At 42.8% G+C, this 25,879-nt stretch overlaps 2 protein-coding genes across 2 annotated transcripts in view; both read right to left on the bottom strand.

Annotated features, from left to right (window-relative positions):
• The window catches only part of RCOR1 (REST corepressor 1), a gene marked incomplete at its 5' end in the record, with an annotated part of 113,832 nt that overhangs the window by 68,908 nt on the left and 19,045 nt on the right, over nt 1-25,879 (bottom strand). The window lies entirely within an intron of this gene.
• On the bottom strand, nt 19,827-20,387 carry IL18 (interleukin 18). The gene has a single exon (XM_013003719.3). It carries the CDS (start codon nt 20,355-20,357, stop codon nt 19,827-19,829), a length of 531 nt encoding a protein of 176 aa, XP_012859173.3. The 5' UTR covers nt 20,358-20,387.

Genomic DNA, 25,879 nt, shown 5'->3' with positions numbered 1-25,879 from the left:
CTGATAAATGCCCCAAAGACACTCCACTCCGCCGCCATAAGTCTCCATCCAAAGGTGTTCACTTATAACTCTGTGGACAGTGGTGGGATTCAGCTGCCTCACACTGCTTCAACAGAACTGATACCCAAATTTTTTGTTGAGTTGGTAAATGGTTGTTAAAATGGCACTTGTAATCAGAGTTCTCTTTAAGGTGGGCAACTGGGCAGGCGTCCAATGTAGAAATGACAAATTTACATTACTTATTCTTTTTGAACGTTCATCTTTACAACAGTGTATTCTATGCACCCGTAGCAAATGTTCATTTTGTCCATAGGTATAAAAATTAGAATAATTCTGGTAATGTTTACTTATTCATCTCATAAAGCTCGTTATATTTTTGATGAAATACTAAAATTTTAGTCCCTTGTAATAATGTACACAAACCATCTGGAGAAAAAGCGTCAAACAACACTGTCATTCGTTTCAGCTCTGTTATGGTCCAAATTCCCATCCATTTATGAGTGAATTATGCAATCCACTCATATGCAATTATGCAATTCCTGCACATGTTCAAAGAGCTAAAAAATATTGCCAGAACCACTGATGTTAAGTTCAGCAGAAGCAAAAAGGGTTTTTGCAAAGATGAACATAATTATGTTCAGAGAAGAGAAGTTGCCTGTTTTCTAACATAGCAAACACAGTAACTGTTGACTGACTGGCCTACCTTTAAAGGGATGGGATCCTACACAATATTCCTACAATGAAAGGATGGCTAAGGTTCAAGCACACAGGCAATGAAGTTCAGATAATAGCAAAGAATATTGCAAGTAAGAATACCAATCAAAAGACAATGTGGAAATATCTTAAATAATAGTTTTATTGTTTTGTGGGGCATCATTTAATATTTTTTCATTAATTTTTTTACAATCAAAAGTTCTAAAATATTTTTTACATTTTCTTAGTTTTATTTTTTCATTAATATTTTTTAAATTACTTCTTATAGCCTATCTAGTATCTCCTTTATTCTTATTTAAGTATTAACTGTATAAGTAATAACCTTTGGTATATCATTTTTTAAACTTGAATTCTTTGAATTCCACCACCACTGCAAGCATCGTATTGTTACCCATTAAATGCCTGGAGACACCCCGCGCCACAAGCCAATCTCCCGCCCAAAGCTTTACTCAAGGTGACTCAGGCCTTGGCAGGAAGGCCCCTGCTCTGCCTCAGGTCTCGGTCTGCTGCCACTGTCACTCTTCTGTGTCACAGTGTTTCATCCTCAATCTGGAAGAGGTTCAAAGCGCAGGGATCAAGTCCCAAAAGACACTCCATGCCTCTTACTCGGTGGTAGCTGACATCTTCCTTTCCCGTTTCTGAGATGGTACTCTCTAAGCCCAGCAGGATGGTAAAACTGACCAATCCCCTCCTTAAGAGTTCCAAGTTTCTATAATCACAATTAGCCTGTGAACAGTCACTCCTAGCAGAACCATACATATAATCCTATCCGTGTCTTCCCCCACCTTCTCTTAACCAGAGTTACAAATACTACGGCCAGAAGAGCCTTATTAAGTAATCCACTGCCATGAACTATGGAATTGAGTTGGTCCTCAATCTTCTTGCCAAATAATCCCAATAACCTGACCCATCACCCACAGAAACGTTCTATAATTCAAAAGTAAGAAACTGGAGGCATACATGCAACTCGTACTACGTGTAGACATTCAGGTCACAAACAGATACTTGTTAGAGTCAGCAAACAAAGAAATCAGTTTCTTCTATTCCATCCCTTCATTCCGACTGGACTTCTACTAGGATTCAGAGACTGAAAAGGTGCTGAGTGAAGGAGGGCACAGCTGAGGCAGGAGTGAGGGGACGGAGAAAAACACTAAGCCAGTGATGTTACCAATCCCGACAGCAACAAGCCCCTACCAAATACTGGCATATCAAATCACAAAGGAGGTTCTCCTAGCCACGCCCAACATGAAATCCAGGACTGCTAGGAATCAAGCTCCCTTGATACACAAGCAAAACTGCTGCTCCAGTCTCTAATGTTCCTTCTCTACAAAGCGAAATTTGAGTTACAGCGCCACCAAGTTCAGAGCAAATGGAGAAAACCCACCAACATTTTAAAACCAAGCTTACACTGTACTGGACTCACTACCATAACTATACCAGAGGTACAACCACAGCCTGGGTTTTTAGGATAATAAGAGCATAACATAGGCTGGTACAATATTTCCCCAAGTAGGCGACACCGCCCCCTGGGGGAGGTGCTGGAACGTACAGGAGAGCTGTGGCGGCACAGTGCTACCCTCTATCCTGGAGGAAGGGTTAGCCTACGAAAAGGTTTTCCTTGCCAGGGGGGCAATTGAACTTTTTTTTTTTCCTGACAAGAAGGCTGTAAGCCAAATTGTTTGGTAACCTAAGTTCTACGAGGCAAGCTATATTAAGTCATATGCTAGTTATTTAACTTCCCCAAACCTGTTTCCTTATCAGTAAAATGATGCGAACAGCATCTACTTCCTAGCATTATCCTGTAAAGCACTGATCACAGTGGCTGGATCACAGTGGCTGGCACACAGAAAGGCACAAATATTAGCTATTCTAAGTAACTAGTGAAATAATCCTTTATATTCTGATCAGAGCAGGAGTTAGTGTGTCACTTAGGACTAGAAAGGATGGCTTGGAGGGTACACCTAAGAGACCAATTACTTTTCACTGCACACCTTTTGAAAATTATGCATTTTCTATCAGCAACACATTATCTATTGAAATTTTCATTATTGTAATAGAAATTTAAATTTTTAAAACTTAAATTACACCCAAAGTCGGGGACAGGTGTCTCAAACTCCATGAGGTTTTCTTGTGTTTTGTGGATCTCCAAGTCTTTAAACTCAACCAGGAATTCAAGACAGATGCTAGGATGGTTCAAGTGCCCCCCACCAACCCATGCACATCTTAATACTAACCCTTTCCCATCTCTTGGTGGGGCCAAGACACAATCAATTATTTCAACTCGCTCTCTTCAATTTCAGTCAATTGGTTAAACTAATGACTAGTCCCTTCTACCAAGCAGGGTTTATACAATCGCACAGCTGTTAATTCCAAACAACCCTGTTTATTACCTTCCTCCCCAAAAGGTAAAACAGTCACTCTTTTTAATGAGAAAATTTTAATACATTCCATGCGTGATCTGCCTAGCAACAAGTTAAACCCATGTCATCCTACTTATGTTCCCATGACTACAGTGGCAATACAGTGGCAGTGGTACAAATCAAGAAAAGAATCCCAAGAAAATCATATTTAAAAGTTGGATCAGAAACAATACTGAAAAAGCCTGAATCCTGTCGAGTATGCTTCCTAGCAAAATCACCACCCCAGCCCCCACAGTCCCAAGCAGGCTTCCCTGAGAGTCCCCCTCCCGAAACCTGCCCAAGCTCAGCATCTCTCCCAACAAGACTCCACGGGAAAATACTGGCCCCAAGCTGGCAGTAGTGCCCTTTGGCCATCTGCCTGTCTGTGTGCTACTCCCAGTGTGGCGCCCCAAGTTCTTTTAATCACTCTGATGCGGCAAATCAGACTCACTAGCTAGAATGAAGAGGAACCCAAGTGTACATTTTAAATCTATCATCTGGGGAAATATATTTCCTGGATTTCTGTTTGAAGGCACTGACATTTGGGGGGGAAAGGAATGCATACTCCAAGTTGTGAAAACAATGAATTTTCATTTATGTATGTATTTCCAGCACTTGACTAAACCTAGAAACTCACCAGAGAAAAGCCAGGGTCGCCCCTTCCCAGCACGCACTCTAAGGGCACCACTCTTCCCTTGTTCAAGTGATTTTCCTGAATGTTAACATCTCATTAACGGCACCAGACAAGGGCAAAAAAACCTTCTAGCAGATTGACAAAACCCAAGGATTAACACCCCCCAAAATGAACATTTATGGCTGCCTACATAAAATTTACAGCTTAGTTGTACAGTCTAACAATAAAATCACTTCAGGAAAACCTGCAAGTTATGTCAAAGAGTTACTTCCTTTAATATACAAAGAATTCTTATAATCAGTAAGAAACTCAGCAAAATAGGCAAAGGTCAAAGACAGGCAGCTCACAAATGAGAACTACAAATGGACCATAAACAGATGGAAAGACACCCAATTTTACTCGTTAAAAGGACTGAGCATTTCCTTTGGCGGGGAATGAACGTCTCCACAGCAGGAGAGTTGGCAGTTGAGACCTATGTCTTTATCCAGCAATCCCACTTCTGGAGTCCCGAGGGGTGGATTGTCAAACAGAGCACTCAACTGCTCACTGAAAGGCTGGTCTTTTGAGTCCACCTGGAGGTGCAGTAGAAGCAAGGCCTGGTGATCTACCTAATTATGAAAAAGCAGATCTCAGGAGCACAGATCTGCTTGAATACACATCAACCCTTTGGAATCAACCCTACAGCACAATTAACCCAAGAAGGGCAATCCCTTCCGGAGTTATTTATAATAAGCGATGTGGGACACCAGAAAGTGTCTATCAACATCTAAACACTCTACATAATTATTATGAAGAAATATTGCTACCCTTAGCTTATCTCTGTACATTCATACACACATTTTAATAAACACATCTGCTTCAGTATTTTTTTGTATCAGCAGATTTTAAAACATCTATAAAGGGCAAAAAATCAAGTATATGCATTAGAAAAACTAGAAGAACTGGGCCGGGGAAGGAGAACTCTGAAATTGGAAACACGAGCACAGATTTGTGTGCATATGTAACAGGCAAGCAATCAGAGAGTACATATTTACAACAGATGACGCTGAGTGCTAATGTCTCCAAAGTTGATAAGAAGGCCGTAAAAACCCTACTCGATGAAGCAAAGCCATGAAGAGAACTCACAACAGAGAACTCAGGGAAGGCCGCACCTCGACAGGAGCTGGAAACAAGCGTACTGAGCACGGGTAAACTGTTTGCCTGCTAAATTCATCTATTTGTCTTGTTCGAGCAGGCATACATGGCAAAACAGACCGTGCAACACACTGCTGGTGGCCACCGTGCTCAGCCTTCATGGAACCAAAGACCGGGTCATTGTAAGTCAGGATATACTTGGTGGCAGAGGTTTGTGTAGGATGTTCACTCTCAGAAGCCGTCTGGATGATGTAGCTAGTCTATTCTCCCTGAGCCAGGCCCCATGTAGCCCAGTCACAGTGAATCTGGACTAGCACATTTACCAAAGGGATAGGGCAAAAGTGCTATGACGGATATGTAAAAGGTCTATCAATTTCCACTTCCTTGCTCTTGAAGCTTCCTTCCCATTGGAAGGCTTGCTTGTGGGAGACTTGAGCCACCATCTAAGTGGGGCTACCCATCTAGAGACCTCTTCCACTGGAACAGAAGACCCCTTAGACTAGAGGCTGAGGAAAGGAGGGCCCAGTAATATGAGCAGTGCAGTGGAGCCATCAGACGACCCCAACCTCCAGCTGCGCTCTGACAAAAAAACGCCCGAGACCCTCCGAGTCAGACTAGCACAACTGCTCAGCTGAGCAAGGAGCATGCAGTCATCACCATGATTTTAAGCCATTAGATCTCAGTCTGGGTAGTTATCTTTCCCTGAGGGAGCAGGGCTACTGGGAAATACAGCCCAGAGGTGGAGAAGCTAGCTGAGAGCAGGAGCCTGGAGTTAGCTGGCAAGTATTTTCCTGATGGCAGCGAACCAAGCTGGGAACCCGGCATTCTCAGCAGGTCCTCTGAAAATATTTGCAGGGGATTCACAAAGTTCATGGGTAAATGCTATGATTTTTTCATTCCATTTTCCACACACATTTTGATGGCCCCCTTGCATAAGTGGGTCCATTAGTATGGCTTAAAGGAGTTAAGTAACCTGCTTGAAGTTCCCTAGTCCCTAAATCAATCTCTACTCTGTCACACACACACACACACACACACACACACACACACACACACACACACACGATGGCATCTTTATATCTAGGTGGGTGGCAGTACATATTGTAATTAAGCCAAGAATATCTCACTGGCATCAAATCGATTCTGATCCACAACAACCCTATAGGACAAAGTAAAACTGCCCCTGTGGGTTTGAGACTGTAACTCCTTATAGGAGCAGAAAGCCTCATCTTTCTCCCAAGGAGTGCCTGGTGGATTCAAACTGCTAACCTTGAGGTTAGCAGCCCAACTATGTCATAACCCACCACCCTACCCTTACCTCCTCAGCTAAGAAATACAGAATTCAGATTAAACACCCCACTCTGTGTTTGGCCTCTTACTCTTTCTACTTGAGACCTCAAGCAGGCGGCTTTCAACTCTCTACATTTCAGTTTCCTCATCTGTACAAGGGGGATGTTACTACAGTGGGGCAAGGATTGCTATGAGGATTCAATAAGATCATGTCTATAAAGCTCTTTAGCACAGTGCTGGTTCTTGCACACACGCACACAAATGGTTAAAAGAAGAGGTGAGAAGGTTGGCAAGGTGCCTTCAGAATGACATCAGCTTCTCCATGGTTCCACTATAAAAGGCATGTGTAGCCAATAAAGATGTTCCTTACTGAGAATTCCAGGTCAGAAGCCTGTATTCTGTTAACTTCCTGGGAAATGTTTCTGTCCCTGCTTGTACAAAGCGGACACTGAGAGCCGGCCTGGCACCACGCCCTCTCCTGCAAGCTGATGGTCAAGCAGCCACTGGATAAAAGTCCTCACCTCACAGAACTTCTAGTTGGAGGAGACCGACAATAAACAAGATAAATACGGAAGTATGTTAGAGGGAGATAAGAACTAATGAAAAAAGACAGCAAGGGAAGGGGGCAGCTGAAACTTCAGATAGACTGACCAGGACAAGTCTTGCCTAGAACATTCTGAAGCAGAATGTTCCAGAAGGGAGAAAAAGCCCTGCAAGCAACAGAATGATCAGTGCAAAGGCCCAGAGGCAGGAGCATGTGCAGCAAAGACCCAGAAATATGACACACAGCAACTGTGACTCGGTGGAGAAAGCAGAGCAGTTGGAGCTGAGGTTGGGGATCTGGCATCTTGTTCTGGAGGTCCAGCTAATTTCAAAAACTGTGACACACGGAGGTTTTTGAGACCATAGGTGAGGTCAGTCAAGGACTGCACACTGATAACTGGATTTAGCAACAAGGAGCTCATTGGGGAGGAAAGATGTGGGCAAGAGTTTGACTGGACTGTGTTCAAAGACAAGAGAAAAAGAGACATGTTCCAGGGTGGGTGGGTGGGTGTTCTTGCATGTTTTTGAACAAGGCAGAAAGAACAGACTTTACACGCTGATAGACTGATAGAGAAGGAAAGCTTAATGGCCCAAATACAGGCTGAATGATGGACTGCCTCCTCAAGTGGGTGTAAGGGGAGGGTCAGCCTCTGTGAGGCACCAACAGTGGCATAGTGTGAGTCACAGGTGTGGACAGGTGGCACCCATGACAGTGGGAGCCTATGGTCGTTTTCTTCCCATTCCTTCGGCTATTCCCCCAATGGATGAAAGGGAAGGTGGGGACAAAGAATTGGAGGTCTGAGGTAAGGGGTTTAGGAGAGTAGCTGGACCAGGAAACCAGGCTGGAACCGCCGTGGGCTGCCTTGATTAGGTGACTATGACTTTACAGCAGGGTCTTTAGCATACTTTACCCAGGTATTACGACAGAATGGGCAAAACACAGGGTTACACGGGATGGAACAGATATAGTACCCCACCACCACCACCAAATGCACTCGGGCCTGCTGGTCTCTTGCTGGAGCAAGCCCAACAAGGGCTGACAGGACTGGCTGGATAAGGCCACAGCCCATTCAGGTTCTATCTCCCACCACTGGCAGCCACTCCACCTCCCCATCATTAAGGGGTGATGGGAGGACTGGATGCAGAAGACCCAGCATCTCCCAGGCCCACGTCCAAGATGGTTCCTCTACCAGCCTGAAAGGCCAGGGGACACAACCCCAAAGTGCAGGGCAGGCAAGACCCCAGGTGGCAACTGTGACCAACAGAGCTGCCAGCTTGCTCCCCACAGACCTGCTCTCTGGGATGTGTCACCCCTAGGGACTGCCAGCGTGACTGAGCAACCAGCAAGCTTTCTTGTGCAACTACCGTGGAGGTAGTTGCTTCCCTCCTTCCTAATTTCACTGTTTCCCTTCTTGGTCCAGCACAGAAACTTCATGGGAATCTGGTCCAAGATGTAGGCTGTGGCTTAGCGTGTGAAGTGACAGAATGATGGAGCTACAAGAGAGGATGTATATAAGGGCCTGATTATAACGACTAGCTATGGCATTTAAGCTGAGTAAAGAGAAGGCATTGGGCCTTAAGAATGGTCAGTGGAAAAGTGGTCAGCTCAATGAACTAAATGTTCTGAGGAAGCTGAAGCCCACATGATCTGGGAGGTTGGAAGGTGTGAGTTGAAAAGGTCAAGAAGAGGTGGTCAAAGGGTTAAGTTTGAAATTGATTCCATGGAGGGGTTTCAGACCATGGGAAGACAAGGGGAAGGGGGTCCAGGGAGGGGGTCAGGGAACTAAAGAGCTATGTCTTCTGAATATTCTCTTTTGAGGCACACTGAAATCACTTAAGGACTGGGCCAGATTCGTGCTGGACACATAGGCAGGAGCCATTTTCCTTCCAGGACATGAGAGATGCTGAGCCAAGTATTTTAAATTCATGCTTGAAGGCATCATAAAACTGCAGGAAATACTAGGGTCAGGGAGGCAAGTCCAGCCTCGGGACACTTATCCCCAACCCCGGTGTTGGCCAATCCCAGGCCACCTATGAGTGCAGAGCACAAGCATGCCCCATGGTTTTCCAAGGCTGTGACCTTTCAGAAACTGATCACCAGGACTTTCTTCCACGGTGTTCCAGGGTGGATTCAACCTACAAAGGCTGAGAAATTTGGAATACTTCAATAGCCTCTTGGGGCAAAGGGAGAAAGTACTGGATTCCCAGGACCACTGTTAGGGAGAACGGAGAAGAACAGCAACCTGCTAACTGTCCATTCTGATGACAGTTAAAAAGCTGTACCCTACGAGTTAGGGATAAAATAAAAGAAAGCGGGCCTTCCAAGAGACTGCAATGCAGCTCAGAAGCATCTTAATTCTTGAAATTGGATTAAGGGTGCTAGCTAGTGCCTAGCAGAAATCCAATCTGGTGCAGGCATTATCCTGGGCCTTAAACTCTCTCTATAAACAAATTTATAAGCGGAACATACAGCACACAAAACTAACAAATGCATGAGAAAGCAAAATATCATGTGCAAAAAAACAATATAAAATTGGAACAGAAGAAAAAAATTGGAACAGACTCACAAAAGTTCCAGATAATAGAGCTCCAGAATTGACAATAACTGTATATACCATGTTCAAGAACACATAAAGAAGAGACAAAGGACAATGTTCACATAGCAGATACCTAGAAGCTATTTTAGAAAAAAAGTAGTTCTAGGACTAAAAAAACGAAAACGGGAAAAAAAAAAAAAGCAGTACTATCCCACTGAAATGGCCTGCATGGATGGATGAAACAGCAAGATACCAGCAGCCAGCCAGTCAACTATGACCCCATGCGCTTCAGAGCAGAATTGGGTTCTGAATGCATCACAGGGTTCTCAATACCTGTTTGTTTCTGGTTTTAGGGTTTAGATATCCAGGCCTTTTTTCCAAGGCACCCCTGGATGGACTTGAACTTCCATCGTTTGGTTGGTAGTTGAATGCGTGACTATTGTGCCACTCAGGGACGGGAGTAAACACAGACAAAAGGAGAAGTCCCGCAATAACATGTCAAATGAGGCCTAGATATCGACAAATCTAGGCAACACAGACTAGAGGTTAAGAGTCAGAGATACCGAACATTTGTTATTAAAATCCCAGAAAAGAAGGAAAAAGAAAATGGACAGAAACAATATTTGACTAGATAATGAAAGTCAGCAAGCCACAGAATCAAGAATCTTGACAAGAGTAAACTAAAAAGAAAAAAATAATAATTCACACTCAGGTACTTCATAATAAAACCAAAGTCAATGAGGAAAAAACTTAAAACAAGATGGGGGGGAGGGCAGATTACAATTATATTGACAGTTTTCCTCACACTAGGGAAAAAGCAAAAGAAGTGAAATAAATGAACTGCTAGGCTAGAATTCTCCCTAGCAAACACAGCCTTTAGGACAAAGTGAAAGTAAAAGTATGTTCACAGATAAGCAGGTTCACACACAAAAAATTAAAATTTCAAAGGGTGTTTGGTAGACAGAAAAAAATTAAACCCAGATAGAAACTGAAGAAGGAATAAAAACAACAGAAAAGATAAATATGTAGATAAACCCAATGAAATAAAAGCTTCTCATGGAAATGAAAATATGTAAAAGTTAAAATATATAACGAGAGCACTTTTGGGGAAAGAAGGAAGGCATTTGGAGTTTACGGTTGCCTTGTCCACCAAATCACAAATTCTTAGCAGAAAATACTAAAATAATACCTCAACTTCTTGTTTTTGACATAAAATAGCACTACAGTGACAAATCAAGCATATAAACTATAATCCCTACGACAGCACTAATAGTATGTATTTTTGAAACAACTGCATACGGCTAAAGGACTGGGGTAGGAGGGAAATGGAACACTGAGTAATGAACAAGGAAAAAAAGAAATACGGTCAGGTAGGACAAAATAGAAACACTGAATCGCAAGATCCAAATGTAAATACAGCAGAAATGACATCAATTTAGATTTTAAATATAACTAAATGCAAAATTTTGTTTTTAAGATTTGGATAGAAACCTGCTGCCCCCAAAGCAAAGCCATCAAGTGAAGACAGAGTAGAACTGGCCCACCGTGTACAAAGCTGTAGCCTTTCATCAACTTCAGACCGACGGAGACACTGGGGCAAAAAGATGCCATGGAAACACTAGCACAGAGAAAACTGGCAAAGCTGTGTCAACATTAGGCGTAGCAGACGTTAAGCAAGACACGGTCCTGGAGGCAAAGAGAAAGAGTTCACAGTGAGAAAGGGCCGACCCTCTAGAGCAGTGGTTTTCAACCTGTGGGTCCCCACTGGGGTCCCTCGATTCACAACAGTAGCAAAATTACAGTTATGAAGTAGCAATGAAAATAATTTTATGGTTAGCAGTCACCACAACATGAGGAACTGTATTAAGAAGGTTGAGAACTGCTGCTCTAGAGCCAGGAACACAAAAAGTGTTCAATGAATGAATGAAAAAAATGATCTGGGGAAAAAAATCAATGGCAGCCGGAGCTGTAATGAGGAATATAATCTAAGTGCATGACACTGGCAACCTCGTGTGTTTAAGGAGGGGAGAGACGTGGTAGGAAACAGCAGTGAGGTGAGGATAGGGGACAGAGGGCTCAACTTCCTCCCCAGCTAAGAAAGCTGCAGAGCAAACAGTTTCATCGGGAGATCATCCAGTCAGTTACAACAAGATTGTGCGGGCGAATGCACAAAGAAGACTGAGGCCCGGGGAGGGGGTTTGCTGATGCACCAAGAGTTGCAGAAAGTGCAATAAAAGAGTTTCAAGAGAAGATCGAAGCAGGAGATGGGATCAGAAAGGAAAATCCAAGTCCATGGGACAAGGGATGCCCTAGGAGTCCTGGATTTCTTGGTTACTATCAAAGGAGGAAACCGGGCAGAATGGTTGGACTAGAGCTCCACGTGAAAAGGAGTCAAGGTGAACCCTACCTCACAGCAAACACAAAAAATGAACCCTAAAGGAATCAATGACCTAAATGCATTAACTAAAACCACAAAATGCTAAGCCTAAAATATTAGGGTAAAGCTTCAAGTTCTTGTTTGTGACAACTGATTCTTAGGCTATGACATAAAAAAACACAAGCACCAGAAGACAGACACCGTACATACTCGTGTATAAGCCGAGTTTTCCAGCATGTTTTTATGCTTATACTCAAGTGAGGGTCCCACTTTCCTGTTCTCCGGCACAGCTACGGTTTTTGTACTTTTAAAGTTTTGTTGATACCACATTGCTTTTGTTGACCCTCTTTTCCGCTTACAGAGCTAGTTTACTGTTTTTCTTTGAAAGAAATATTCAAAAACATTTTAACCTACTGATGCCTCAATTACTGTAATTTTATTGGTATCTATTTTTATTTTGAAATGTACCAGTAGCTGCTGCATTTCCCACCCTAAGATTATACATGAATCAATAAGCTTTCTGTGGTAAAATTAGGTGCCTTGGCTTATATTTGGGTCGGTATTTAATTGAGCATATACAGTAATTAAATTGGACTTCATCAAAATCAAATTGGACTTGCACAAAAGCAAGATTGTAACAAGAAAGTCAACCTGTACAGAATAAACTCAAAACCAAACTCTGCCATTAAGCCAATTCTGACTCACAGCAGCCCCACAGGACTGCCTCTGTGGGTTTCCGAGACTACATATTTTGGGGTAAAAAGCCATGTCTTTCTCCTGCTGAGCGGTTTCAAACTGCCGACACTTTGACTAGCAGCCGAGTGGGTAACCACTACGCCATCAGCCAGAGTATACAGAATAGGAGAAAATATTTGGTAACCACATACCTGGTAAGGTAATATCTAAACTATTAGAAAAAACTGCAACAAAAGGCAAACTCAATTTAAAAGAGGACAAAGTACTTGAACAGACATTTTACCAAAGAAGATCTCCAAATGGTCAATAAAAACTTGAAAAGATGCTCAACAATCTTAGTCACCAAAAAATGCAAATCAAAACCACAATGAGATACCAGTAAGTTCATATCCACTCAAAAAAACAAACAAAAAGGCGCGACCATTGAGTCAATTCCGACTCCTGAGGCCCCTGTGGGGCAGAGAAGTACTCTTTGGGTTTTGGAGCCTTTTACATCTCCACAGGAGTAGACATCTTCATCTCTCACCCAGAGTGCTGGTGGGCTCAAACCCTGATCTCGTGCGGTTGCCAGCTCAATGCATAACCCACTTGGCACCAGAGCACTCCTCATACAACTCAACTCGTTGCCACTGAGTTGGTGCCAACTCACAGGGACCCTAGAATGTCTCTTACTAGCAAAATGGAAAATGAGATGCAGTACAGTGAATTTCTTAATATGGTCCTTCTAGCCACGGTCTTTGTGACTTCCACACAATGACTGAATGGGACTATGCAAATCATGTGTTTATGGCTCACCAAGGGGATTGAACAGCTTGCTGCTAATCCAAATAAGGGGTTTGGAACCTGAATGGTTAAGGTTATGTGTCAACTTGGCAGGGGCATGATTTTGTGTTTGACAATTATGTAGTGATATGATTTGGCAGCTGTATAATGCTGAAATAATCCTCCGTTTTTGAGCAATGCTGCAAATCCTAGCCTCCATGCCTGTGGTAAACGAAGAATAGATTTGACGCAGTTATGACATCAAGGACATGACACATGAAGAGAAGAGCACGTCATTTAAAAGACGAAAGAAAAGACCAAAATGGATGCCAAACTCTGACACTTGCAGAAGAGCTAAAGGAGGAGAAATAATGAAGCAAAAGAACCGAGCTGATGATTTCAGAGGATGGCTTGCAAAGTTAAAATATTTTAACCAAAATGAACTAAGACCTAGAGTCGGAAAACCAAAAGAAAAGAACACAGGCATTTCTCCAACTGAAAGAAACACAGGCAGTTCTTGGAGAAGAGAGGAAGGACAGCTACCTTTAACCAGAACCAACTCTTGGTTGATGTCCAGAAACACAGAAATGACTAGCATCTGTTTGTCGAAATAAAGCCTTTTCCCTACCTTGGAAAAAAAAAAAAGAAACACAGGCATTTCTCCAACTGACAAAACTTCAATTCTTGAGTTGTATTATTGAAGAACTGTATTGGCAACACATATGTACAACACAAAGGCTAAAGAAATATACAAAGTCACTGTATCAAAAAGTAAGTGGTTGATGTTCAACTATTTCAGGAGAAAGCATACAATCAAGAAGTGATGGTATTGAAGAAAGAGATACATCCAAGCTGCACTGAGACACAGTTCCAGGAATTGTTGGAATATCAACTGAAATGCTTCAACAAACAAATGCAATACTAGAAGCATCTACTTGTCTATGCCAAGAAATTTGAAAGACAGCTAGCTAGCTACTTGGCCAACCAACAGGAAGAAAATTACATTTGTGCCCATTCAAAAAAAAGGTGACCCAACAGAATGTGGAAATTACTAAAACAATAACATTAATATCATATACAAGTAAAACTTTCTTGGAAGATAATTCAAAATATGGCTGCAACAGTACATTGACAGAGAACAGCCAAAATTCATGGCAGATCCAAAAGAGAACATGGAAAGAGAGATATCCTGGTTGAGATATTGGTTGAAAGCAGAGACTAACACAAGCATGTCTACCTGTGCTTTACCAACTATGCAAAGGGATCCGTGTATGTGGATCACAAGAAATTACCAATAGCACTTCGAGGCATGGGGATTCCAGAACACTTACTTAATGTTGCTGTCTGTCTGTAAGCAAAGGCAGTCATTTGAACAGAACAAGGGGACTCTGTGTGATTTAACATCAAGAATGCAGTCCATCGGGAATGTAGTTTTTCATCCATCAGTATGCTAAGCAAATAGTCCAAGAAGATGGACTATATGAAGAATGTGGTCTAAGGTTGCAATATGAATGTGGTATAACCTGCAATATGACATAACCCTGCTGGATAAAAACAAAAGGAGCTTGAAGAGCTTAACGAGCAGATCAAAGTCTACAGCGTTCAATCTGCATTACACCTCAACATAAAACAAAAATTCTCATAACTGGACCAACAATAAAAATATGATATGTGGATAAAAGGTTAAAATTTTAAAGATATAAAATTGTTAAAAGGGCATAACTTCATTTTATTTGGATCTGAAATCAGGGCCCAAGGATGCAGTAGTCAAGAAATTAAACAGCGCATTTTATTGGGCACATCTGCTGCAAAAGAGACCTCCCCTCTCAGGTGTTAAAGGCCAAAGATGTCAAGTTAAGGACTGAGTGCACCTGACCCAAGCCGTGGTATTTTCAATCACCGTACATGTATGTGAAAACTGGATGGTGAATAAGGAAGACCAAAGAAGCAGCTATGTATTTGAATTATTGTGCTGGCAAAAAATAATTAAAGTATCCTGGACTACCAAAAGAACAAGCAAATGTGTCTTGCGAGAAGTATGGCCAGAATGCTCTTTAGAGGCAAGAACGGTGAGACTTCGTCTCCCACACTGTGGGTGTGTTGCCAGGAGGCATAATGCACGGTGGGAAAGCCAAGGGGCAGAGAAAAAGAGGAAGACCCTCCACAAGATGGATGGGCACAGTGGCTGCAACAGCGAGTGCAATGGTGAGGATGGCGCGGGCCTGAGCAGTGTTCTATTCTGCTGTGCATAAGGGTAGCTGTGACTTGGCACAGACTTGGTGGAACTTAAAAAGCCTCCCTGGCTGTGCGAGCCATTCCCATCGCCAGCTGTGACTTCTGCGAGACGCTGCAGTGAGTTACAGAACCCAAAGAAAGCACAGAGGGAAGGAGATGGATGGTAGGACAGTTTAGAAAAGTTGGATGGGACACGGAAGACGTCTTTAACCTCTGCCTTACAGGAGCCAGCTTTGTGCTGATCCTGTTCATGTAAATTATTCATCTGTGAGGATACAGAGAAACCGGAAGCTTCCTGCCGTGCTGGTAAGAATGTAAAAGTGCTGCTACTGTGGAAACCGTTTGGAGACTCCTCCAAAAGTGAAACAAAATTGGACACCCCAGCAACTCCACTCCTCCTAGATGAGTACCCCAAAAATGGAAAGCAGGGACTCAAACAGGTTTTTTAAATACCAGTTGTTAATTGCAGCACTAGACACAAAAGCAACAAGATCAAAATAACCCAAGCAGTCATTGATAAGTACATGACAAATGAAAATGTGACATTCATACAATAGACTACTACTCAGTCATAAAGAGACATGTGATTCTAATACAAGCCGCAACGTGCATAACCCTCGGAAACCTGCTGAGCAAAACAAATCGGATACAAAAGGACAAATATTATGCTTAAAATGGCAAAAGGTATTACTTCCATTTCACAATTTTTAAAAAATACATGATGACATTAACAGTGATGGTCTGAAAGCAAATAGGATGGTGAGGCTCTGAGTGTGCGCAATGAGGCTGGGTGGGAAATGGCCTTGCTGGGCACCTGGGTAAGGTTCAGGGGCTTCCACTGGAATTCTAGGAAGCCTCTAGATTGGTAGCTTGACTGTCCTGCTCTAAGCAAAGTGGCCTTCTCTTCCTTTCTGCTACAGGGAGTCTCCCATGGAGACAGAATTTTAAAGAGCCAATAAACCCCTGGGAGCTAGCAAACAGAGAGCCCCAGGGACCCACCAGGTGCAGACTCTCTGGTCGTATTACTGGAATGACTGGTCGTTCAAACCCACCCAAAGGCTCCTCAGGAGAAAGACTTGGCAAGAGGCTCTGCAGATTATAGCCAAGAAAATTGGACAGAGCAGCTCCACCGTGTCACATGCACGGGCTGCTGTGAGTCACAACCCACTGCGTGGCATCCGACAACAGCCTCAAGGAGCAGCGCTGGCTTCAGGGCCTGCCGCCAGATGCATCTCAGGAGTTTCTAATCGCCCAAGGGTCTTACACTGTTTTCTAGTAATGTGTCGAACACGCACTAATACAAAGTTCTACTTTTCTGTGCACACTAGTGAGGGGTAGAACAACCTGTCGACCTCTATATTTTATTCATTTCTTTATTTAGGAGATTTTAGTATCAACTAAATGGAGTTGGCCCAAAATACTAAATATACCACAGACTACGGAGAACACATTGTCATAGGTATATCTGCTGCAGAAGACCTCTTCAAAGTGTTGAAAAGCAAGGATGTTACATTGAGAATTACGTAGCACCTGACCCAAGTCATGGTATTTTCAATCGCCTCATATACATGTAAAAGTTGGATGGACAATGAATAACGAAGACAGAAAAATCAATTATGATGCTGGTGAAAAAATATTCAAAGTATCATGGACTGGCAAAAGAACAAACAAATCTGTCTTGGAAGAGGTGCAGCCAGAAGGCTCCTTAAGACACAAGGATGGCGAGACTTTATGTACTTTGAACATATATCAGGAGGGACCAGTCTCTGGAGAAGAGCATCATGCTTGCTAGAGTAGAGGGGCAGCGAAAAAGAGGAAGGCCTTCAACGAGATACACTGATACAGAAGCGCTGACAGTGGCTTGTTCAAACATAAGCACAGTTGGTGAGGGCGGCAGTGTTTTGTTCTGTTGCAATGGGATCACTATGAATCAGAATCAACTCTATGGCACCTAACTGCCTGAAGAACAAACAAATCTGTGTTGGAAGAAATGTAGTCAGAACCCTCCTCAGAGCGTTACTTTGGATATGGCACCAGAAGGGACCAGTGCCCAGAGAAGAGCTTCATGCTGGGTAAAGCAGCAGAGTCGAGAAGACAGGCTGATACAGTGGCTACAACAATGGGCTCTAATGCAATAAGATTGTGAAGGTGGCGCAGAGCCGGGCAGTGTTAGTTCTGCTGTACGTAGACTAGCTATGAGGAGGAACAGACTCAACTAAAACAAGAGTCCCTGTGATGCAGTGGTTAAGGTGCTTGGCTGCTACCCAAAAGGTCTGTGACTGGAACTCACCAGTCACTCTCTGAAAGAGGTGGTAGCCTGCTTCCTGAAAATGATTTCAGTCTTGGAAACTCTCTAAGGGCAGTTCTATTCTGTCCTAGAATGTCACCTGACTTAGATTCAATATGATGGCAATGTGTTATGGGGTTTGTTTGTTTATGTGGAAAAAAAAAAAAGGAAAAGTTTTAGGTACTTGAAGATATAGCACAAAACAAAACAAAGATCTCTGTCCTTGTGAAGTTTATATTCCAGTACAGATACTAGATGCTAAATACTAGATGCTAGTATACAGTACAGATACTAAACAATGCAACATATCCATGTAATATAACTTTATACTAAATTAAGCCCCAAATACAAAAACCACTGTTACCTCACTGATTCCATTGCATGGCAACCCAACAAGAGTGAGAACTATTCCACCGGGTTCTAAGACTACATCTTTGCAGGCAATCTCTTCTTTTTCCCACAGAGCAGCTGGTAGGTATGAATCGCTGATCCTGCAGTTAGTCAGCAGCCAGCTAGTAGCCCAGTGCTTAATCCACAGAGCCACCAGGATGCCTGGCCAACTGCCATCAAGTCAGTCCCAACTCATACCAACCCTATGTAGGCTTCACGAGGCCAGAAATCTTTATGGAAGCGACAACTTCAACTTTCTCCTGCAGAGAAGCAGAGGGTTTAAACCAGTGGTTCTCAACCTCCCTAATTCTGTGACCCTTTAATACAGTTCCTCATGTTGTGGTGACTCCCAAGCATAAAATTTTTTTCGTTGCTACTTCCTAACTCTTAGTTTGCTACTGTTATGAATTGGGCAACCCCTGTGAAAGGGTCGTTCCACCCCCAAAGGGGCCGTGACCCACAGGTTGAAAACTGCTGGTTTAAACCACTGACCTTGTGGTTAGCAGACCAATGCTTTCCCACAGCACTGCCTGTCTCGCCTTTAAAGTGAAGTGTTCAATTGCTGAAGACAAATGGGTGCATAAGCAAATGTGGCCAAGAAAGTTGATGGTGCCCAGCTATCAAAAAGGTATGGCGTCTGGGATCTTAAAGGCTTGAAGGTAAACAAGCAGCCATCTTGCTCAGAAGCAACAAAGCCCACATGGAAGAAGCACACCAGCCTGTGCAATCACAAGGTGTCGAAGGAATCAGGTATCATCAGAACAAAAATCCTATCATTGTGAATGAGGAGGGCAATGCAGAGAGGAGACCCAAAGCCCATTTGTAGGCCACTGAACATCCCCTTACAGAAGGGTCTTGGGGAGGAGACAGTCAAGGTGCGATGTAGCAACAATAAAACATACAACTTTCCTCTAGTTCCTATATGCTTCCTCCCTCCCCCCTCCCACTAGCATGATCCCAATTCTACCTTACCAATATGGCTAGACCAGAGGATGTACACTGGTACAGATAGGAACTGGAAACGCAAGGAATCCAGGGCGGATGATCCCATCAGGACCAGTTGTGATACTGGGAGGGTGGGTTGGAAAGGGGAACTGATTACAAGGATCTACATATAACCTCCTCCCTGAGGGACCGACAGCAGAAAAGCAGGTGAAGGGATCGGACGGGGCAAGAAATAATAAAATAATAATTTCTAAATTATCAAGGGTTCATGAGGGAGGGGGGTGCGGGAAGGGAGGGGAAAAATGAGGAGCTGATGCCAGGGGATTAGGTGGAGAGCAAATGCTTTGAGAATGATGAGGGCAATGAATGTACAAATGTGCTTTACACAATTGATGTATGTACGGATTGTGATAAGAGTTGTATGAGCCCCTAATACAATGATTAAAAAAAAATTCTAACAATGAAAAAAAAGGAAAAAAAAGTGATGAAAATAAAGAGATGTCATAGAAATTGTCAATGAAAATAGGTAGCTGAAATATCCAAGAATTATCCTTGCCCAAAATTATTATTTTTTAATCATTTTATTAGGGGCTCATACAACTCTTTTTAAAATATATATATAATCCATTTTATTTAATGTGTTCAGAATGACAAATTCAATAAATTCTACAAGCATAATTCACTGACAGTGATTACATTCTTCTAGTTGTGTAACATTTCATCCTTTGTTTTTTCTGAGTGTCTCCTCTCCCATTGGCATGAACTTGCTTGCCCCTAACTTTCCTATTCAATCTTTCTAGTTGACTGTTGTCAATTTTATTTCAATTACCTAGTTCTTGGATGTTTACAGTGAACATTACAGATGAATCTTCATTTTGGTTCTTCAAAATGAGTTTGTAAAGGTCTGTCTTTTTGAGAAGCAAGAAAATAACCCTGGGTACAAGGATGATTCAAATCGACACTTATCACGTCCTCTAACGTTTCTCATAAAGAATATGACATCACTTTTTGTATCACTGATAGCTTCCGGAGGACTGATTTCCTTAAAGTTAATAGTCTTGTTCTCACAGGACACAGTATGGGTTTTATTCATATACTTCACTGAGAGGGATACTGGCAGACTTCTAGGTTTGGTATCTTTATACTTCTTTATTATAAATGTAGTCTGGGGTGCATTATCTCTACAGTCATAATCAGGCATATCCTCAAACAGTGGTTGTTTCCCCTGGTTAATGAAGAGAACTTGGTCCTTCACGTTTCGTATGATTGCAAATTTTGGTGGTCCAAGCTTGCTGAAGTAATCTGATTCCATGTTGTAATAATTATCAGACAGAAAGTAAAGCGAATTGTTAATAAATTTCATTTCTATAAAGTTGATGTAATTGTCTTCCTCTTGCCCAGCAGCCATCTTCATTCCTATGCTCAAAGTTTCCTAGGAGCAGGAGTGACCCAGCAGTCCCCTTTCGCTTCCCTGAGGCTGTGCAGACCGCAGAAGGTGCCCGTCCAGTCCCTTCGCAGTCAGATCAGGCAGCCCGGTGTCCGGAAATCATAGGGAACTATCGTTATTTCTCCAGGCGGAGTCTGAACCCAGCAGGCGTCTCTTTCAGAGAATTATGGAAGCGTTTTTGAGAAGCAGTTGCTTGGTCCCTTGCAATCAATCACCAGCGCCTGTCACATTCAATCCTTCTCTGGTGACACACACTTCGGCACAGAACTCTTTCCTGGGTTGTGTAAATTCACTAACAGTGCCAAGCAATCAATCCAATAATAGGTAATCCGTTAGGATATGACTTCTAACAGAGAAGAGGGAGCAATACGTTGTTTTGTGATCTTTCAGTGAGATTTCCAGCTGCTAACAGACTTGCTGGACTTTTCCTTGTCTTTTTCTTGAGAGACCCATTTCAGCTTTCTCCCTTTCATTTCAAGGGCAGGGCGAGGTTTTTTGCAAATTCAAAAGGAAGGCAGGTGCTGCTGGAGGCGGGATGGCGGGAGTTGAGAGAAGCCATTTCCCAGACGTGTGTGCGGAGTGGTCCCGCTCATACAACTCTTATCACAATCCATACATACATCAATTGTGTAAAGCACATTTGTACATTCATTGCCCTCCCCCCTCCAAATTATTTTCACCAGAAACTTTAAACTTTAAGGCCTTTGAGTCTACTATCAGCTGACAGGAAACATGAAGGACAAAGGAATGCAATTGGCAAGTCCATAATGTGAAAGTTATCAATAAGCTCGCTGTCAATAAAAAATCGCTCTCAACAAAATAATTTGTTTTTCAACAAATAAATTCTAAGAGAAAGGAAGGGGAACACCCAGTAGAGTAAACTGTGATGCCAAGACACTAGGCTCCTGCTTTAAGAGGATGGAGGATCTGGAAGGAAGAGTGAGGGTCGTTGTATACATCACTGAATTTCACATGGAAAACTTGGAACTGGGGAAGCTTATGTATATTTTTATCTCAGTAATAAAAATTGTTTTTAACCTTCTGACTAAAGTTTATCAAGTGTGCTTTAAGTGGTTTTTGCACATTACAGAAAATGAAATTGTATATTACACATAATCCACCTACTGGACACCTATGATTTTCTAAAATCATATATGCCTCATCTGTGATAAACCCTGAAAGTCCTGGGGGGAGCAGGGGGTGGAGGAAATAGGGTGTGGAAGGAAAGGAACTTGGGTCCAGGAGTGGCCTGTGCAGACGCAGACTTCTACGGCTAGAGTCTGGACTGACTGTTTTGAGGCTCGTGAGTGGTCGAGGTGAGAAAGTGGCGGCAGGGACACTGCCAAGACAGGAAGGCCAAACAGTGGAGGGCAGGCCTTATGAGTCAAATCAAGGAATTTAATTTATTTCTTCAGTAACAGCTTTGAATTTAATTTGTGTGCTATGGGAATTTACCCTTTTAAATTGTACCATTTGGTGCTTTTTTTTGTTTTGTTTTCAGCATATTCAGAGTTGGGCTAATTTCACGAATTCACATTTCGTTATCTCACAAGAAATTGCATTCTCACTTGTGTGCAGACACTCCCTATTTGTAATTTATTTTAAATGTCAAGATTTAGAAACCATTAAAGACTCATGTCTCTTTTTGACAAATGTTTTTTAAAAAAATCACACCCTTCTTGAATGTTTGCTTGAAAGTAGTAGTATAGTATTCTATCAAATCTAAAATGATGTTGACCACTCCTTTTTAAACCACAGTACTCCACTGGGGAGGTGGGGGGCCCCGGGGAGCATGTGCTGCACACAGGGACAGGAAAGCAAGGGTTAAGTGCTCAGCTGCTTAGAAGACCTGGTGCTCAGCCCTCATAAAGATTACAGCCAGGCAGCCTCCTGGGGCACTTCTCTGTCACGTCACGTGAGGTCAGTTGCTGTGACTCAGAACCGACATAATGGCACCCAACAACATCACCTCACCTTTACAAGTCCTTGCTCTCCAGTGAGTGAGTGACCCGGGAGGGCTTGGAGCCAGAGGTGCTATGCACATCGAGGGACTGAACAGTGAAGAAGACTCACAAAGAAGACAACCATTCCTTCAGAAACTTTAAAATTAGCACCTCCGAGCACCAAAGCAAGGAGCCCTGGTGGTATAAGTGTGTTATACATTGGGCTGCTAACTGCAAAGTCAGCAGTTCAAAGCCACGAGCTGCTCCTTGAGAGAAAGATGGGGCTTTTTAACCCCATAAATAGTCTTGGAAACTCACAGGGGCAGTTTTATCGTTTCCGATAGGGTCACTGCAAGTCAGCACTGACTCGATGGCAGTGAGTTTTCAATCATCAAAGCAAGGAGCCCTGGTGCTGTAGTGGATTGTGTGTTGGGCTGCTAACTGCAAAATCAGCAGTTTGAAACCACCAGCTGCCGCTCCTGAGAGACAAGGCTTCCTACTCCTGTGATGAGGCAGTCTCAGAAACCACAGGGGCAGTTCTGCCTTGACCTATAAGGTCGTGATGAGTCAGAATCGACTCTGCAGCAGTGAGTTTGGTTTTTCATTCCCACAGCAAGGTGCCCTGGTGGTGTAGTGGGTTACAGGTTGGGCTGCTAACTGCAAGTTCTAAGCCATCAACTACTCTGTGGGAGAAAAATGAGGCTTCTATTCCCTTAAAGAATTGCAGTCTCCGAAACCCACAGGAATGTTCTACCCTGTCCTATTGGGTTGCTGGGAGTCAGATTGGATTTGACTGCAGTGAGATGGCCAGGCAGTGTTCTAAGTGTTGTGTGTGCAGCCATGAAACTGACAGACGTACTAGCATTAGGCAAGTCAGTTCTCGAGAGAGGATCCCTGCCAGAGTCTCGCAGGTGAGAAATGAGGAGGGGTTTGAAAGCACTGTCGCTGTTAGAAAAGAGAATTTAACGACAATCTGGATATGTGACACAAGGGCACAAAGAAATGTACATTTCAGGCTTAAGTGAGCTGGCACCACTCACTGGAATATAGAAGACAGGTGTTTTCAGTTTATATGTAATATGTGCACATGTTATTCAGTGACCACTTACTGAGAATTATCAGAGAATCCCCAAACTTAGGACCACTCCTGGGTTCCCACTGCACCTGGTTACATACCTCTATAATACCTCGATTGTTAAATTGTGTTATTTCCTTCACAATTGAAAATAGTCAACCAATGAGCATCTCTTGCTGAAGTTTCATGCTTTTAGCATGCTTGTTCATCATTAGTTTTGTCTGAACTGCATTCAGTTTATGGAACCCACACTTCAAATCACTGGTATCAAAACACTTTCACTTTTTCTATTGCTAAGTGTTCTTTAAAAGGCAGGAAATGTGGGCTAGCAACCTTTTTTTTTTTTTTAATGGGCACTAAAGCTCATCCATACTTTAAAAAAAAAAAAAAGCAAAAATTAACATGCAAAGCCGGATGAGAGCTCAACCATTCTAGTTAAAGCTGGGGAAGGGATCTACATCCCCTCCCCACCTCCAACCTCTTGGCTCCAATAACAATGCAGTACAAAAATGGCACTGCCATGGAAACTGACCTGTTGCCAGGCAGGCAGGGCCACCAAGCAGCAGCTCCAAATGAGAGTTCATCTGCTGACACATAAAGTCCTAATTCCATTTGGGAGTTCTGATAGATGGTACATAAAAGCACCAACTGTTAAAAATTTGAAAACATTTAGCTGGAAAAAAACACAAATAATAAAAATTCTGTAAGAAATTCAAAGAACACACACACAAGCACTACATCCCAGGAAGAAAAAAAGTCCACGATGGACCAACAAAAGTAGCAGTGAATTAATCTTTTAAACAATAGTTAATTCAAACATATGATCCTCCTTTGGGGATTCTGGAAGAGAATTGGTAACAGAATCATCAGACTGAGTATTTCCTGCCAAATATTAAAATGAATATTGGCTATATAAATATACGAGGGGCATCCCCCAAAAAAACGGAATTGCGTTGGGCAGAGCGGAGGTTTCATAGTACACATTTTTCCCACTAGGCGAGCAGCAAGCAGCAAGCAACTCGCTCTGAGTTAGTGCAGCCAGTGGTGTCACCTGGAAGGTTCTCTCTGGTCACAGCGAGTTTTTCCATAAAAGCAATTTCACTCAAATCTCGTTTTTTGTGATGGCCAGTTTAAGAGAACAGTGTGCAGCTACGAAATTTTGTTTTCTGCTCAGGAAAAATGCTGCAGAAACTGTTGTGATGTGGAACACAGCTTACAAGGACAGTGCTATGGGAAAAACTGAAGTGTACAAGTGGTTTTCTCATTTCAAAATAGGTGAAATGTCAATTGATGACAAACCTCATACTGGATATCCATCAACTTCCCAAACGGACTAAAATGTCTACTCATAGCACATTCTACTACTATGAGTAGTATATAGTACACATAGTTCATGGTACATAGTTCCTTCCACCAGGTCAGACTGTTCATCAAGCTTTCTAGTTTGAGGTTCTGAAAAGACTGTGCAACAAAAAAAGGCCTGATTTGTGGCAGATGGGGGACTGGTTTTGCCACAATGCACCTGCTCACACAGCCATGTCAGTGCGCCAGTTGTGGGCAAAAAACCAGCATGCCTCTCTTAACCCAGGCACCTGCTCACACAGCCATGTCAGTGCGCCAGTTTTGGGCAAAAAACCAGCATGCCTCTCTTAACCCAGGCACCTTCACTCACCTGACCTTGATCTATGACTTTTTATCGCCATGAATGAAGAGGAACATGAAAGGACAGCGATTTGAGATTTGATGACGTAGAAGAGGTGAAAAACAAAAACAAAAACAAGGGAGGTGTTAACCATCCAAACAGGTGAGTTTGAAAAATGTTTCCAAAAATGGAATCGCAGATCTGACAAATGTACGAAGTGTAATGTAGAGTATTTTGAAGGTGAAAGAATGTTTTGTTAAAAAAAAAAAAAAAAGCATAGTTTTGAAGGGAAAAAATTGCAGGTTTTGGGGGGTAGCTCCTCATATAGAACTTGGATCTCTGGTGTCTAAAAACCTTATGATTCCAGTTATAGGATATTTCCATGAAAACAAACCCAAATCTTAAAGATGAAACGCTGTTAACAACTGGAAGAAGAAACCGAATAGGTTGGGGCTGAGAAACAACCACTAAACTTGTGAATATTTTCCACTGAATGAAGTGAGGCACCAGCGGTTACGGGAGGGGCGTTCCCACCTGCCATACAGGAGGATCCAGGTTTGAGTGTCAGCCAACGGCCCTCCTGAGCTGCCACCACCCACCAGTTAGTGGAGGCTGGTGTTGCTGCTAAACAGGTTTCAGCAAAGGTTCCAAGCTAAACCAGACTAGGAAAAGAGGTCAGAGGTCCACTACTGGCAATCTGTCGACAAAAGCCCACCACTGAGCTTGGGTATGGCGCAGGATGTGCAGCACTCCACTCCGGTTTCCTTGTACAGTGTGTCCCCCACCAGTCATGCTGCCTCAACGGCAGGAAAGAGAATGTAACCAATTC

The sequence above is a fragment of the Echinops telfairi genome, unplaced genomic scaffold (genome assembly GCF_000313985.2).
Source record: "Echinops telfairi isolate 266 unplaced genomic scaffold, ASM31398v2 ScPeMD7_18;HRSCAF=68, whole genome shotgun sequence".
NCBI classification, from domain to species: Eukaryota; Metazoa; Chordata; class Mammalia; order Afrosoricida; family Tenrecidae; genus Echinops; species Echinops telfairi.
The sequence above is the reverse complement of the archived record's forward strand: the minus strand, read 5'-3'. Positions and strand labels throughout refer to the sequence as shown.